At 44.8% G+C, this 17974-nt stretch overlaps 2 protein-coding genes across 5 annotated transcripts in view; both read right to left on the bottom strand.

The window, feature by feature from the left end:
• The window catches only part of LOC142765429 (uncharacterized), a 52051-nt gene extending 43495 nt beyond the window's left edge, over positions 1 to 8556 (bottom strand). For 3 of the 4 annotated variants that reach the window (XM_075866450.1, XM_075866448.1, XM_075866447.1), the window contains exon 1: positions 8431 to 8556. In XM_075866450.1, the coding sequence (XP_075722565.1) occupies positions 8431 to 8556 (126 nt within the window). The remainder of the gene's footprint in view (positions 1 to 8430) is intronic. The other variant, XM_075866449.1, reaches the window with a different exon arrangement.
• Coq6 (ubiquinone biosynthesis protein COQ6, mitochondrial) overlaps positions 8545 to 17974 on the bottom strand; it is a 31524-nt gene continuing 22094 nt past the window's right edge. The window contains exons 11-14 of the mRNA XM_037418879.2: positions 17034 to 17149; positions 11435 to 11601; positions 9670 to 9731; positions 8545 to 8629 (exon numbers count right to left, since the gene is read on the bottom strand). Of these exons, the coding sequence (XP_037274776.2) occupies positions 9702 to 9731; positions 11435 to 11601; positions 17034 to 17149 (313 nt within the window). The 3' untranslated portion in view covers positions 8545 to 8629; positions 9670 to 9701. The remainder of the gene's footprint in view (positions 8630 to 9669; positions 9732 to 11434; positions 11602 to 17033; positions 17150 to 17974) is intronic.

Consider the following 17974-nt stretch of genomic DNA (forward strand, 5'->3'; position numbering starts at 1 on the left):
CGAACCTCATCGTGCTGCGCTGCGTTCAAAGCCGCATCCGTTCCACCACCGTGCTACGCCTTCTGAAGGACAAGCTACGGAAGTTGGAGTGCTTGCACTGGACGGTCGGCTCTGCAGACGACGAAGTGCCCGCTTACCCAGCAAGGGATGCGGAGGGCTCGCTTCGTTGCGACTGCTCGGTTATGCCTCCGAACCTGAAAACGATGTACGTCGAAGTCGTGCGTCTTCCCGAAAACGTCAATTTCGTCTGCGGGTTGCTCGGGCACTGCCACGCCCTGAGGTCCCTGCACTGTCACGAGCGCAAAGGCGCAGTCGAGCTCTCCGACTCGGCACTCTCCGCTATTGAGTACCGAATATTTGCGAGCTATCGCGATGCATCCGGTCGACATTTCCAGAACTTTACTTACACGACAGAGAGAATTCCCAGCAGCGACGCGCTGCTGACGCGGCTGAAAAATTCTCGCGCGCCACAGGTGAACGTCTTCAGTGCTCTCGGCTCGTGCGTCGATGTATGCGGCAGCATCGTCGTGCAAATCGGTCCACCGATACGGAATTGCGTCACACTCGGCGAACTTGATTCGGCGAATGTAGAGAGCACGCTGAGTCGTTGGCAGCTCACCATTCTTCTCGACGAGTCCGGGGAGGATGCAATCACCCGTCTGAAAAACATCTGGCTGGGCAGGAAGTTCGGCCGTCTGACATCCCTAACGCTCATGACGCTCCCGGAGTCGGCCGCCATGTTCGCTCGTAGCGTGCGCAATCAGTCTTGCCTGTGCAACTTCCTCCGGTCTTGCGTCGCCCTAGTGGAGCTCAACTTTTCGTCGTTCCACTTCAGTCCGCACTTCAACTGGAGTTTCATGCTCGCCACCGGAGGTCTGCACCAGATCCGGTCCTTGGCGCTTGCCGCCTGCGCGCTGTGCCACCCGGCTCATCTCCGGGCTCTGGCTCGAGCGTCCTTCCAGCTCCGCGAGTTGGACGTCCGTTCTTTCCCGCAGGACGTAAACGAGTGCAAGTTCTGCCTTCATGTGACCACGTGCGACGACGAAGCGCTGGCACCGCTTTGTTGCCTGAACCACCTGGAGACCCTCACCCTGTGCGAGATGCCCCACGCACGCTCCTTGAGCTTCCTGCGCGGCTGTGCCTCCATTCGAGAGTTGCGACTTCGCAACGTGCCCGTTGGGTCCGGCAAGAGCGACCGGGACATGGAGCCCTTGGCTTCCATCTGGCCGCAGCTTCGCGTGTTCAAGTTTGAAAGTGTCATGTTGGTGAAAGATTTCCACGCATTCCACTGCATGCCAACTGCACCGACAATGAAGCGCCTCTGCCTGGGCGCGCATTTTACGGACTGGTACACCCGCATAGACATGGGCGAAGAAGCGGGCCTCCTTCAGAAGGCCTGTCCCGCTGTGGACGTCCTGCATCTTCACTTTTACCTCTCGACGAGGGGCGACAAACACGGCTTCTTTCCGAGACGTCAGCTTCTGGAGGCGTGTGACGCGCCGGACATCGACGACGCCGCTTGGCTGTCCACTGCGGACAAGGTGTGGCTGTGCAACTGCGCCAACTACATCGGCTTGATCCCTCCACATGGTGTTAAGTAGAGCACGCTCGAGTAGTGCGTTGTGGTTTCGGGTATCTTGACTTATAAGCATCCGTTAACGATGAACCATTAAGTCTGTTAATTAAGTGGCCGCGGCTCTTGATTACAAGCCGTAGTTGATGTTTCTGCGACATGTTACGACAGAATTTTCGTACAGCAGGTTTTGTCTGAGATTTTCTTGCTCGCAAGCGTGTGACGTAGATCTTAACCTGACGGTGACATGTGCTTATCAGTCCATGTTTTTAGCATTTTATGTTTGCAACTGGACTTTCATGTCCCATTCTATGATCTTGACATTTTTGCATTAACCGACGTAAGTTAATAAAGGTAACATTTCCATGTAATCATGAGTACATTATGAGTTAGATAGCTAGATGGTAAATATAGATAGATGGATAGCAATTTTTAATGGTAACACTATTGTTCTTAGTGTGTTGTATCACCTGGCTTGCTACTCCAGGTGTCCTACGATAACTGTCATTTGTACACTTAAGCAATGCATGCAGTCGCAAACACACGTATTTCCACAAAAGTCAGGACAGTATTATTTGTCTTGATTAACCATAGCCTAATTATGACCTATAGTGAAAGGAATTAAAGTTAATGAAAAAGCACCCTCTGACTATGGGATCCAAAATGCCAAACTTTGTAATAAGACGCTTGAGCCATTCCCAACAAGACTTCGGAGAGTGAAGCAGCCTCACTCGCTGCCTCTGCAACCTTCGAAAAACGTGCAACAGCGGAAATCTAAAATCTTGATGGGAGCTGATGGATGGAAACAACGTAGTGGGATAATCATAAGATGAACAGGTGAAGTGTCTCAGACTGACTGGCCAACGTTTCGATAGGAGGACCTATTTTTTTTCAAAGGCGCCGTGTCATCTTAGGCGTGTTAGTTTTAAAGGGGTTAGTGGTGACGTCATATCATGGTGGTGGCGCGTGTCCCTGTTGACGATCGCTGTCTGAAAAGCAAAATGCTATAAAGAGAAGAGTGCAGTCCTCGCTTCACTTCAAGTCAAGTAATAGTGAATGTTCTCAGAGAGTGAAAAAAAAAGAAAAAAAAAATGAAAAGTGCAAAGTTGGTGCGGTGTGCTGCAAAAGGGGCAGTTGCTTTAGACTTGAAGAAGTGAAAGAGCTTGTTAAGGACTCGAGGTCAATAGCAGGAACGGCGGGCTTCTTCAAGGTAGCTGGCTCCCCACCGTCGTCCGCATAGCCAAACTTAACGCGTCGTTTCGCCAGTGAGGGGACGTGTTAAGAGAGATAGAACGAAGGTTTATTTACATGATAGTTGAAAGATGAGAATTGTACAGAGATTAAGAAGATTCAGCTCTTATTTACAAAATGCTTCGGCTTTTATTGCCCGTTGATTTTTTACACGGCAGTCCGAAGAAGGCGGTGACCACTGTTGCCGCGAATCAGGTGACGTGATGTCTCAGTGACCCACTGAGACATCACGTCATTTCTGATGACCCACCAGAAAGGGTGTAGAAATTGGGCCACTCGTGAGAAGAAGACATGGACATGGGCGAGAATGTCCAATGGTCATCACGAGTGCACCACACAATGATGCACCCGGCCCATACCTTGAAGGCACTGCGGGGCGAGGAGGTAGAGTCCAGAGAGGGAAAGTTGAGCTCCTCTGGGGAGATCGCTGCTGACACGAACATCAGCAGCGGTCCATAGCTGCTTTCAGCTACAGGCTTCCAGAACTCTCTCGAACATGGTAGTCCAAACGCTCGATTCCTGAGAATGGCTTCTTCGACGCCTTCCCACTCTTGCGAACTGTTACAGTTTTGCGATGACCTCGCGTAGATGACAATAGCCGAGTCGAGAGATTGACTTCATGCGAACAGCCATATTGAAGCCATCCCATGCTCTTCGAGCCCGTTCAACAAAAGGGTTGTGTCGCGAAGCTTTCGTTGAGACCCGACCACAGAGAACTACCTGGAAGCCCTACAGGACAGCGATGTGCTTTTCGCTTCTGTACGGGCGTGAGCCTTCTCGCAAGCCGGCTCACGCACAATGGCATCTGTTGAGATGAACTGCTGGGCCAAACGTAACAAGCTTAAAGCTTGGGAGTTGGCAGATGGCCACCGTGTGCGGCTACCAGAAAGAGGTGATGACAATGCGGTGTACGCCTGTTCCCGAAAACCTATGAATGAGACATACAACAAGAAAGCAGTTACAAACAGGGGGGGGGGGGGGGGGGGTGAAGTAGGCGGCGTATTTTTAAACGCCAAGGAGTCGAAGGCAAGAAATACCGGATGGTTTTTGAAGAGCGCGTGTTTAATGGGGAAGGTCATTGGCTAAAATATGCTTTCCGTATCCCCATAGGTGACCCGCTCAGTGGAATTTATTCAAAAATTTGGCGGCATGTTGGCTGACAAGGGAAATTGAGAAGGCTACAGAAATGAGCAACTAGGAGAGAAACACACAAAAAAGGGGGGGAGGGAGACAAAAGGCGGGGGGGATAGGTGGAATGTTAGGGTAAACAGACGGAAAAAAAGGGAGAAGAAAAAAATCAGAGAGAGGAAGGACGCAGAGAACTTTTTGGGTTGGCAATGTCCTGTAATGATGCACTGTAGGAATGGTTTTAGATATGGGGAAAGAAGAAACGAAGCAGTGGTTTCACGGTTCTTTTAAATTAAAACTTTGTAGTTTTATATACCCACAATCGTATCTACAACTCAAATTGAAAAATTGAAAGAGAACATTATTAGTACAATATGCGGGCTGGGAGCGATTCAATGTAATACCAGTTGTATCTATTGGGAAATTGAACGTATCTTGTCTCTGTAAATATTGCCTCAATTATGCTATAGATTTCAGTGATTCCAAATTGCCACATGATACATTGATTTGTGATGGGTGTAGGGACTTAAATTTGTGTATCAAATATGATACCACGTATTTTCTCTCTCGTGGGGACCGGATATTAGTTTGTGGAATGTAAAGCTTAGCTTGGTCGAAATTGTGGTCCTGTTCGTTGAAGTGACCGGCTACTGCTTTTGGTAAATTGAGTTCTGTGTCTGCACGGTGGCCGTTCATTCTTAAGTGAATCGACTGCCCAGTTTCCCCTATGTATTGTTTTCTACAGGTGGCACACTCAAGACAGTATATTAGGTTGTTTGAAGTGCAGGTGAAGTTCGATGTGACCTTGTGAATGTAATCAGATGCTGTGCTTTTTACGCTGGTAGCCGGCTGTATGTGTTTGCAGGTGGAGCATCTGGGCCGACTACAGAGACCACACGTTGTCCTACTCCTTGCTTTAAGTTTTGCGTGAACAAGCATGTCTTTAAGGTTAGCGTAGTGTCTGTAGGCGACTTTAGGCGGTTCGGGAAAGATTTTCTTAAGTTTCTGGTTGGTGGTTAGAATTGGATAGTATTTTGTGAGGATGTTGTTTATGTTAGGGAGTGCATTAGAAAGCTTTGCAGTGAAAAGAGGTGTAGTTGCTGTTGTTGTGCTTTTGGAGCGTCGTTTGAGTGCTTCATTGTGGTCCAGTTCCAGTGCGTCCGTATAGGCTTTGTCAAGGAATGTGTTAGGGTGGTTTCTGTCTGATAGTGTTCCTTTTAGGGCGGTAAGTCTGTTTACCTAGTCTTCGTTTTCTACGCATATGCAATGTAACCTTGCTGCCTGACTTTTGAAAGTGCCCTGTTTACAGTGTCTCGGGTGATGGCTTGTATAATCTAAGTATTGTTGCTCGTAAAATGGTTTTTTATATAGAGTTGTCTTTAGTACACCATTTTCAAGATAAATGGTCATGTCTAGAAAGTTGATGCGCTGAGCTGAGGTATCGGAGGTGAACTTTATTGTTGTATGAAATGAGTTTAGGAATGAGGTGAATTTATCTAGATTGTGCTACCCATGCCTCTATATTATAATTATGTCATCTATGTACTGAAGGTATGTATGAGATTTATTCTCACCGTAAGACAGTAATTCGGTTTCCGGAATCTCATGAATATATTTGCGTAGGTGGGAGCACATGGGTACCCATGCTTGTTCCCTCTATCTGAAGGTAGTAGTTTTCCTCGACTTCAAAGTGACAGTACTAATTCTAGTAGTGTTAAATATACTTCCGTACAATGTTGTGCGCTTTGTCGGGTAAGGTAAGCTCAACTGAAGCTAAGCCCTCGGGGACAGGAATGTTCGTATATAAAGCGGTAACATCTACTGTGACAAGAATGGCGTTTTGTGGTAGAGTACCATTCTTATTAATTTCCTCTATTATTCTCAGCAGGTGGGGTGTATCTTCCACAAATAACGGCAATGACTTTGGAATTACACCTAGAAAGTGGTTTAGAAATATGGAGAAGTTCTCAGTTGGGGTGTGGTTGTTTGATACTATTGGGCGCCCTGGAATATTAGTACCGTATTATTCTGTGGATGGTATTTTGTGAATTTTCGGAAGGAGATAGAACCGCCCCGCTGTTTTGCTGTTTGGTTTCAAGAATTTAAATTCTGATAGAGTTATCAGTTCATCTGCCAAAAGAGATCCAAGCCGGTTGGTAATTGAGTGTGTATTGCTCTGTTGGATCATTGTCTAATTTACGGTAGTGTTCAGGGTTGTTCAGTTGTCTGTAAACTTCGTGCTTGTACTTCTCTATTGGCAAGATCACTATGCTTCCACCCTTATCAGCCACCTTAATTATAATGTCTTCACGCGACTTGAGGTTAGAAATAATGTGGCCTTCTGAAGCAGTCAAGTTCTTAGGTTTCTTACCTGTTTAGATTGATTTATTATTTCCTACAGACCACGAATATTTCGCTTTGGACCGGAGATGCTCCACTGCTGCGTAAGTAGGTGGAATGGTGAACTTTTGTACGGTTCGTGCAAGCTGCACTAGAATGGGTGTAGCTAGAGTCAGCATATGTCCACCCTGGGGAACCGTAGGGAGCATATACAGTAACTTTAGGCACCTAGGCACTGCAAGCTGCTCAGTGACCGGAAAATGGCACTGTTGGAGTGCGACTGGTAATGAACTGACAGAAGACGTCTCGTCATAGTTCCGACCCGTCGAATTTTGCGGCACATTGATGGAATCTTGAATGCGGAGAACATATTCCAGCTTTTACATTTGTTCAAGATTATGTGCATGCTCTGTTGAAAGTTCTGTTTCAATCATCAACTTTAATCCTAATGTTTCACGATGTGCAGTTTGCCAGCTTTGTTACTAAAAAGCCCACTAGTAAATCGGTACATGCACTGATCAGCATGACATCCATGGCGTTTGAGCTCTGAACTGTTAGAGAGCTCTGTAAGGTTTGTGGCTCCTAATGACATACGAAAATTGGAGTACACCTGAGCTGCCCCTTCAAAATTAGAGTGCGCTAGAATAAATGGGCACCATGCGCAACATTTTCAACCCCGCCACAAAGAAAAGAATGTTTGTGTGCACAACAGTGGCCGTTTCAAAGTGTCATTGAATGCCTATTGCAAGCACAGTTCTTAAGCACCCACTATGCCATAATTCCTTTTACAAATTTCCGTAGTACCCTCTACATGTTCAAGCCTAGATGCACTTTGTAGGGGGTGGGCCGCTTTAAACCACCCACTTGAGCGATTCACACGCTTTTATGCCTGGTGGGATTCTATTATAATGCCATGAAATATTATATGCACTAAGGAGACCCCTCCCATGACATGAGATTCTTGTATCTATTTTTACAAAGCAGTTTCAAGCTCTGGCACGGATTCGTCGTAGATGACTTGCTTGCCATGCAGAAAGCCTGGCTTCGGTTCAAACTCGGACAGTCAATTTTTAAATTCGAAGCAGCTTATGAACAAGGCCTGTCCCCTCCTAGTCCAGCGTGCCCCGCTTGTACTCGGAGCACCCGCTAAAGGCGCAGCAGTAGCAGCGCTCTCTCTCTCCCCTAATGCTCGATCGACTGCGATGCGTACTCTAGTTTGACAGGAGGCCGCTGGAGGGCCACAACTGTAAACCGCACTCGCTGCGCTCTCTCTCTTCCAACAGTCGTCAGTCAGTGTGCTTTGACAGCATGAATGAAGATAAGCTGGCGCAGCGGAGGGCTCACAAAGCGGTAGCAGCGCGTGGGCTTGCCTTCAAGCGACCGAGAGCTGAGAGCTCAAGAAGCGGCCGCGAAATGGCAGCGTTTGCAGGTGAACCCGGAGACGGTGAGGTCTCGCAAAGCTGCGGCGAAACGGGCACGTTGACAAGGCCATTTGGAGTTGCGGGCTCGCGAAGCTGTTGCGAAGAAGGCTCGTCAACATGCAGACCTGGAGGCGATTAGCAGGGGTACCTTTGTGGTCTATAAAAATTATTAATACAAAATAAAAAATTTACAAAACTTTAAAATAAATCTATCGCTGTTTTGCATACTACTCCGGCTTCACTTTAGCGATAGATAAGTGTGATTTTTTAAAATAATTGATCTGTATCTGCTTCGAATTCGTGGCATGCTCACGCCTTTGTGACGAAATTCCGTACACGATGCGCATGTCAACTTGATATGTTTCAAAAAACATTGAAGGTGAAATAGTGGTGCTTTAAAACAACTGTTCTTCAGCCACTTTACTTAACTATGACTATTGCATTACAATGATAACAGCATGAAGTGAATCCAGTCCTAATGATGTTTTTGAGTAATATCAGCTATCGACCAATGGCAGCCATCAGCTAAATAAATAAATAGAGTTACCGCCAACAGCTGAAAAGAAAAAGTGAGAACGACCCCTTGTATGAAGAGAAAGAAAGTGGCAAACTTGTGCTTCGCTTGCGAGCTCTACAAAAACTGGCTACAAAATTTGGCTGGGCTGTTCGTAGCAGAGTTTGCTATCTGTGAAATGTTTTTTTATCAAGTCTACTTACTTCACGCACTGTCCGAAAGTCTGCACCAGCTTCAACCATACTGGTGATGATCCACTCTAAATAATGACTCCATGGCCAGTATGAAGAGCCATTAAAAAATAAGAGGAACAACAATGAGTAATTCATTATCTTTTAATTAACAATTCATTATTTTGTGAAAGATATTTACCCGTAGGTTCTTTTGGTGTGATCATTCTTTCTGAAAAAAAAAAAAACAGAAAGGTAGATTGGTAAGTCGGCGCATATTATGATAATTGTGTCTTGTAAGTTGTGGAAAAGTGCAGCATCTACCTGCTCCGCAATATTTTTCTATATGCCTAATGTGACAAAAATAGCTTATATTCGACGAGTTTGACAAACTTACGGGCGTTAAAATTCTCTTGTTGGAGCACAAGGTGCAGATGCACAGGATGTGCTGTGGCACGTGAAACATGGTGCTAATTATTAATTAACATGCCCAACTTGAACAAGATGTACCTAGCTGTAACCAATTTATATTTAGGAAAGATATAGTCACAACATAACAAATTTCGTTTTGACAACGTGTATGTGTTCCCAGAAGATGACACATATGATAGCATAAATAAGATTCGTCATGCATTATTTTCCATGCTGGCACAATCGATGGAAAGCTGATGTCTTATGTAGTCTGCTTGATAGTTGGCATTCCAGTATACTGTTGCCCACAGTATTGCCCAAGACAATGCACAGAAGTGAATTAACTGTTGGGCAGTGCTTTTATGTTTTTTTGTCCCGAGGTCTCCAGCTATAACATGAATGTGATGCATAAGCATTTCGTTAAACTTGAACTGCTGGTGAAAATTGCTTTGCTCACTAAGAAGACGAGATGCTCACAAACAGACGAGAAATAATTTAATGGGGTTCATTCAAATACAGATTAGGTAGTGAAAATAACGTTTGCTCCATTGCAGGTTTCGCTGAATCTGGGGGTTGGCTACTTGAAGATTCAGCAAAATTGGCATTTTTGCGATTTACTCTGTACATGCCCGGCAGTAGTGACAAAAAAAATGCAAGTTAGTCTGTTCTTGGTGCATGTTAAAGAACTACAGGTGACAAACACTAGATTATACAGTTAGCCACCACAGGCCCTCTGTAGGATGTTTGCTTGATGACCGAGATCACACCACAGAGTTATAATCCCATATACAAAACTAGTGATACAGGCACAGCCAAGCTGTTTCACTGACGCAAAAAGAAAGAAATATGGATAGCACTCACCTGTACAAAAATACCTATGCAAGCAGCCTCATTCAATACGACGCACGATCAACTATCCTTTCCTGAAAGGAAAGGTCAGGGATTAATTTTTCCAACACTGGGCAACCTAATCAAGCATCACAATTAAACAGTCAAACATTGAAGTGTCTCTATCCTCTCGCCAGTGGCAAGTAATCATTTGAAAAGTAAGACTTCATCAGCAGAGATCACATCAGCGCTGTATCGGGACCACATCAGCCCTGATGTGAGCCCCGGCAGACTTTTTCTTGTGCTGAAAGCTCTACAGTAGCCCGTAAGGCCTCTAGTTTGATCGTTTCCCAGGGGAAGTGACAGGATTTTTTTTACAAAGTGGCACCTACACTTCGACAAGTAAGTTTCAATAAAGGGGGGGGGGGGGGGGGGGCACGAAGGCGAGTAACTCATGCATTCTGTTTTGGCTACGTTTGCTCTTGGGACGCAAGGGAAAATTTTGGGGTGGCTTCAGGCACCACTGCCATGCCTCCAACTAGTGTTGCCCTTGTGATTATCCCATCAACCAATGGTCGGTCACAGAGTCTCCAAGAGAGGTTACGACAGCTGGACTTCAGGAAGCCTTTGTAGCATGAAAATCATGTTGCACTCGGTGTATTAACACTTAAGAAAACTATTTCGTACCAATCATTGCATACTGATCAGATAAATTAATTGCTTTTACGAGACTTTATCTTGCCACTTTACGGATGGACTCTGTATACTTGTGAGAACATTATGACTAGACATGTGCAAATATTAAGCACTTTGGATATTGGACCGAATATTACAGTATTCAAATTCACTTCAACATGAATTTAAATTATTTTTATTTTAATGCACAAATGGGCATATATAAACTGCATGTAACCCCTTGCAAAGATGATTTCACTCAAGTAAATAAGCGCTGTACCGTGAATATGCCTATCCAAGATAAATCTGTAATGCTGCAAGGCCCCACTTCGAGGTTAAATGAAATTAGTATTACTATCACACCGATTCGTCCCCTTTAAAGGTGGAAAGCTTGTGTATCGACTTAAGTGCTCTAAATACAGTCAATCTTAAAACGTAATGTATTTTACAAGTTATCACTTGCATTCTACTGACAGTCCAATACTGCTACTATTTAAAGTTGCTTCCATTTCCCTCTAAGCAACAATAAAAAAGATGTTTGCCTATGTCTTGTTCTTGATTAAAAAGAATGTACATGTTAGTTAAGTCGTGAAAAATATGCTCATTATTCTTTATAACATGTGACATGTACTATTAAAATTTGTTTTAAAATAACTTGACCAAGTCACTATTCATTCTGAATTAAAAGCTAATATTTACTACTTGCACATGCTTAATTGTGACAAATTATCAAACTGATTTCACGTACCTCAACAGATTAATCTTTTAGTAGAGATAAAAATTTAAAACCGATGTGCCTTTTGCCGCATAACAACAGGGCGTCCCTCCTCACCCCCAGACGACCTGGCCCATACTTTTTGCGTAGCAGATGCTAAAGACAAGTTGGCAAATGTGCTGCATGGCTTAACGAATAAATATTATGAAAAAGATAGCATTCAATTTTGTAGTGGAGTACAGTTATGAACGATCGTGAAATATACTTCGATACCATAGTTATAAAATTTAGACCAGACGGCCAGGTAGATGGAAAGTGTTACCTTCGCACAAGTTTATGTGGCATACAGGCCGAGACATGCCCACGCATCAGGGTAAGTTTGGTAAACGAGACCAGCTACACACTCACCTTGAGACCAACCCAGGAGTCAATGAGCTGCAATCCGAGGCTGCGGGCAGCTACCACTGGCAGCAGGTTGAAACGATACAGCCCGACTAGGGCCTCGATGGCCAGTAAGAAGGGCACCGTGTGCCGTTGGCGCAACGTCTCATATCGCAAGAGCGTGTCGAAGCTCACTGCAAGATGAAGCAAAACTTTCAAAGCAATCGCGGAAGTAGCAAGAATAATGCACGCTTACAAAAACACTAGTCCAATTTGGAGGCTGAAAACTTGGCATCTGTGGGCAAGTTACGGAGTTTCCAGAGATGAGGTATATTAGTTAATTACAGAAATTTATGAACCACATTAGGCCAAGAGGCCACACGCTCAGGTGAAAGCTAGCGCTGCACCAAAGGTGCATCACTACCTTTAATTGATGGCCTGGATGTTTTTTCACTGAGCACGAATATTTAGCACCTTTTCCTTCCCAGCACGACACACTGTCCGACAGTTGTTGCTTCGTGCTTCCATCTCAGGAGCAGTCTATAGGCATTGCTCTTGACAGTCGCAATCTATCTCACAAAGTGACATCCACATACCTGCCATGTTGAAAGATTCTGAATCCGGAAGATTTCAGCAACAGTCACGCTGAATTATTAGCCCCCCTTTTTTTTTTGACACACACACAAAAAAAAAAAAACATTGTGAAGCACAAAAAACAAGAGGGATCTTATAATGGCTTGCAGTGGCAAAAAACATGAGGGCAGGGTTTCCGACTAAGGTGAGAGTCTGAAAGGGGGAACACAAATACTCCCAAAATTTCTTATCATCAAAACAACTAGCAAAATCTCTTTAAAGGAGCACTGACATCAAATTTACTCATGCCAAGTTTTTGCGTCAGTGAGTAGCTATAGACCCTGTAGCAGCAATTCGCGACCTAAAATGCAACTGAGAGATGAATAACTATCACTTTTATTGATTCATGTTACTGGGATCTAGCACTATTCAAAAACAACCGGCAATCCCACCATTTTTAGCGCTGGGAGCACCAACAGTGGGGCTACCTCGCGGTCACCTCCACATCATGCCACAGCTGACCACTTCTTCACAGAAAAGAGTGATGTCAGGCTCAGTTGCTCCGCAAACATTTCGTCTGCTAGGCGGACACAGTCAGGCACGCCTAGTCACCTGCATTGCTGTCGTCGCCGTACAAAGTGTCGAGTCGGATTCAATACGATAGTCTGGAGTTTGAAATCCCCGCAATTCCTGACGTCACGAATTATTTTTGGTTCGATCGACCTTTTGCAGAACAGTGATTCCGAAATGGATGCCCTTCCAAGCAGCACTGCAAAGGTGCTTGAGTATGCACGCTTCAGCCACGTTCGCTCGTGTGTCTCAGTTGGCTATATTAGTGTGTTTTGGCGTGCAAAGCATTCAGGTATACGCAGAGGGGTCAATGCAATATAGCTATCGCGAATGAGCATCAGCGAAGAAATAGAATACATTTCCTGCTTGTCAGGTTCTTTTTCTCACCTCCAGATGGCCCCGCCTATCCAGCCTCTCATGGTTAACACTGTACTACCACTTTTACGTCGACGCAAAGCCTACAGATGAATTAACATTCAACAATACCTGCAAGTTACTTGTTAGCAATGATATCGGACTACACGCTCTTCCAGTTTTCATAGCTTGTGGTCGTGTTGATGTGTAACATGTACCTGATATGAAAAGACGCCCTTATTGTGCTTTTTCCATGCTTCGAACTAGAGGACTGCAACTCGCAGCGATTCCCCGACATGCTGACCGCCAAGCACACGTTTAATCATGCTCTTTTCTTTCACAACTCTGTTAAAGGTGGTTTTTATCTTGATAATTTCACGAAATCATTCAAACTGGTGCGACGAAGATCAGACGCGACGAGCCACGGCCAGGCTAGACTGCACCTGCGCGCGCTAGCCCGGCCGTGGACGAGCGAGTGCGTTTCTGCACTTTGGCGTCACGATAAAGACACTCGGATCGTACACGTCATCGCTACTAGGGCATCGTCACTCAGGATGGTATTTGTGGAATGTATCACACCGAACACGTGGCACTAGTGTCGATGCCGCAGGGCAGTCTATTTTTCGTTTTTTCTCCTTAGCTTTTCTACGCTGTTTGACATCGAATTAAAATAACTTCCATGCGACGGATGTTGTTCAAATTCGGCCAAAAAGACCTATGCATACCAAGCGATCGAATGATGGGCACATCTTGACCTTGAAATTGGATGTCAGTACTCCTTCAAACAACTCGCCTATGTTATTCTGGGACACACGTGAACGAACAGGGACGGAGCAGCTGGCTGTCGCTAAAGCACGGGTGAGAGCTTTGGTCTCTACTAGATTCTTTGGGCAGAAATTCCAAAACACTCCTTGCTTTTTTTTTTGTGTCTTTACAGCCTTTAATCTACCGCTCTATTTATCGCGTGCCCTCAGAGCTTGTAGATCACTATCGCGTCACTGCGACCTCGGTTTTGCGTGTGAGGGTTGTCAGTTACGTCGTTGCCATTCATGATCGTGTCAGGTATGACTGCTGTTTCGTACAAAGTAGTTGTGGCAATGACAACCACAAGCACTGTAGAAAACAATGCATGCGCTAGTGGCACACATACTTTCGAAGCTTTGAGCACACTGCTCTTAGTCTACGTTTGATGGTTTGGGTACTAAAGTTCATACCACCTGCCGCGATTAGGAAAAGTGTTCGGAATATTCGAATTTCGCTCAATGACCACAGTGGAACTTGGCTGGGGAATTTCAGAAAATAGCATCTGCCATGATTTCACATCAGAGATTCTACTGCGCATTTGGATGAACATCTCCTCAATTCGTTTATAATAAAATGCGGTGGGTTCACAGAAACCCTGGATCAGACTGACCTGCATTTTTGTCAATGCGGCCATATCACACAGAGAAATTTCGATTTCCAAGAGATTTTCATGACAACCGTACAAACAAAAGAAACATTCGAAATCCGGGAGTCTCCCGGACAATCTGAGGTACTTGGCAGGTATGCATCTATAAAATGCCACACTATTCTAGACAAGCCATAATAGCTGTGATTCTGCTATCAAGGTAGAGGTGTGATGGTAAGACTTCAGATGAATACTTTGCGTGAATAAAAAAAGGCACTGTGCAGCATTAACAAATCATTATACCTGTGAATAACCAAGACAACACATTTCCAGCCAAGCACTGCAGTTGACAAAAGGTGGCGCACCACTAGGTGCTGCAGACAAGCTGTTCAGCACGCGTTTGCATAGTCGCCAAACTTTTGTGGTTGACTGTACCATCCTTACGGTTATAAAGAACAAGTTGGTTATATTAGCCTACGGGCGGTAATGCAGACAATAAAGGATTGACGTGTGGGCAGTCTATGTGGCGAGCTGCCATCCTTGAATTGTTGGGTTGACTAAAGAGGGCCAGAGAAGCGCGAACAACAGGGACCAGGCTAATGAAAATCCATGGTGTTTAGGGTACTTTTAAGCCACACAACATATGTAACAACAGCGATAGACTATGATGGTGTTTAGGGTACTTTTAAGCCACACAACATATGTAACAACAGCGATAGACTATGATAACAGCTTGTAATAATATCATAAAACCATTTTATTTTTCTTTACTTGTCTGTAAAATCCACTGTGCCTTGGACAGTCGACGACTTGATAAGCATAAGACGTAAGACACAATACTTAATCATAATTACACGTAATGTGTAAAAAGGGATACGAAGGTTATTGCAAAGCTCCTTTGAAGGTTCAGGTGCATTTTGAAAAACAGCATAAATATTCGTTTTACAACCATCGCTTTCTTTGCATGCCCTATACCAAATATCAAAGCCTCACAATTAGGCATTAATAGTGTTATATAATTAGGCATTAATAGTAATAAGAAATAAGCAAAAAGCATGCACACTATTAAGAAAATGGCACGTCAGAACAATGAAAAGACATTCACCACACGAACACAAGAGCTTGTGTTTGAGTGGAAAAAGCTGTTTTGATTTTCTGTAGCACTGTTCTCTTATTAATGCCCCTCGTATTAACTAGCGCTACCGTCAGCGCCACTGGACACAGCTTTAATTGAAAGCTTTGTACTGTGATCCAACGATACGGTGCAGTCGAGATGTGAACATACGAGCTTTGTCAATGAGAGAAGCTCAGCTGACGCATCTTTTCGAACAAAACCCACTCGTACTCTTCCGCTACAAACTAGAGAAAAAATTAATAAATAAAGATTGCGGCAAACACCCAAACCTGATTATAACGAAGTTGCATCCTACATAAAAATCAGTTTGTTACATCTGAAATTTTTTCACAAAGTACTATACAGTCGCCGACCGATTTTTCGGACCTGGCGGGGACCGAAAAAAAGTACGAAAAATCGAACAGTCCGAAAAATTCGTTTTTGCCAAAAATCTGAAGTTTATTGCATCAGGCAGGTTTAAAAAAGTCCTTGATGCTGCCTTGCCTCAAACTACGCTTGGAGGCAATTTGGTTTGCCCGTATTTGCGCCAAGGTGACATCGTCGCTGTAAACGCTCGACAAAATTGTCACCGCGTTGGCGATCTCCGACGGCTGCGGGCGGTCGTCGTTGTCATCCGACAACAACGACGACCGCCATCCGGCGTCGACCGTCATCCAGTGACATCTAGCTGCGAACGTCCACTCTCTATTAGCTTGATTATGGCAGCTTTCTTCTCCATCGTCAGGGTCGTATACTTCCCACGCTTCTTCACACCACCTGGCTTCCGCGATGGCACAGATAGCGGAGCCATGGCACCGAGAACACAAAATTCAATGCCGCAGATAGCCGCTGCGAAGCACACAACGTCTCGACGCTAAGCGACACAACACGTGCAGAATGGCGACTGAAAAAAGCTGCAACGACAATAAAAGAATCCTTCTTTCGCCTCCTCCCCGTGCGATGTGATGACGATAGTGCTGACCGAAGACGAAAAAACGGCATCCATCACCGCGTCTTTTAAAAAGCAAACACGGCCTCTGAAACTTAAAATATGGCGTGCGCATTCCAATCTCGGAGGCAGAAAAGGTATCTGAAGACCAAGCTTAGCCAAGCCGACGGAAAATCCAACATGGCGGCGTTCACAATGGCTTGGGGCGTGGCACAAAACGAGCCATTTAGTCCGAAAAATCGAACTTTCAGGGGCAAATTCGCCCGAAAAATCGGTCGAAACAATGCATTAGCTCTATGAGATCCCTGACGGTGCATTTATGAAGTCCGGAATATCCAACAAGTCCGAATTTTTGGAGTCCGGAAAATCGGTCGGCGACTGTATTCCTAACACTAATTCTATAACAAAGACTACTAAGTTACTTTGTTATGACCGACATTTTGTTATATCCTAGTTCACTATATCGAGGTTTGAGTGCATTACTGCTGCCAACTTCGTTGTATTACCGCAAAGCAGCGCCGTGAAGCAACCTTCTGAAAGACAAAATTCACGAATAATTCTCGCCTCGACTTTACCTACAAGTTCTTCGCATAGTTTGTTCGGGTCATAAGCGAGAAAACCCGGTGATGTGATCATTGCACATGTAATCTTCCTTGCTACAACGTCGATAACTCACCTACTGGCTCTCCATTGTACACAGACTCGACCAATAGCTGAGCCAGTTCCTGGGCATCCCCAAAGCCGAGGTTTGCACCCTGTCCTGCCATAGGGTGTACTCGATGGGCAGCGTCACTGCATCAGTTTTGCAGAGAATAAAAAGAAAGATATCAAGTACTGCATAAAAACAGGAATAACATCCTGACAGGTCTGTCTAAGTAATTCATCTCTATGTTCTGGCCATTGAAAGAACAATAGTTAAAAGAGCAAATCAGTTTAGACTGACGACGTAAATAAGAGCTTGTGTGGGGGCTAGTTGGAACATACTGCATAAAAAAAGCAATGCTGCAAAGTTAAGAACACAAAAAACAGGGGCGGCACAGACGAGGCACATCTAACAACTGATTTGATCAAACGAAAAGACAAAAAAAAATCTGTTGGCTCATGCAAGGTTTGCCCACAGTGCCCTCTCTTTTATATACTCTCACTCCCTTTTTATAAGTCTTTTTGTTTTATTAAATCCGTGGTTAGATGCACTTTGCCTGTGCCGCCTCTGTTTTTCGTGTTCTCAATTTTGCAGCACTGCCTTTTCATACAGGATGACGTATTTTTTTCGAACACTCTCGCCATTATTTCAGCGATACCGTAATTACTCGAATCTAACGCGCACCTTCTTTTTGGTTATGCGAGCTCATAAATTGCATGCGCGTTAGAATCGAGTACGAAAAAAAATAAATACGGTCATTCTATTGCCACCGGCATTTCCAAAATGGCCACCCCTATGTGCGTCGGCATGGCGCGTCGGCCATTTTTGCCTATGTGTTTCCCATGTGCGGCACTTCTTATGTGTGCTGAGGAGTTCATCATCTTGTAGTGTATTAGCATCGATGGCATGGAATGGCCGATTCCAAAAACTCCAGTGCACCACGATACCGCTTTTAAAAGAAAAGTCATCGCGTG

The sequence above is a fragment of the Rhipicephalus microplus genome, chromosome 6 (genome assembly GCF_043290135.1).
Source record: "Rhipicephalus microplus isolate Deutch F79 chromosome 6, USDA_Rmic, whole genome shotgun sequence".
NCBI classification, from domain to species: Eukaryota; Metazoa; Arthropoda; class Arachnida; order Ixodida; family Ixodidae; genus Rhipicephalus; species Rhipicephalus microplus.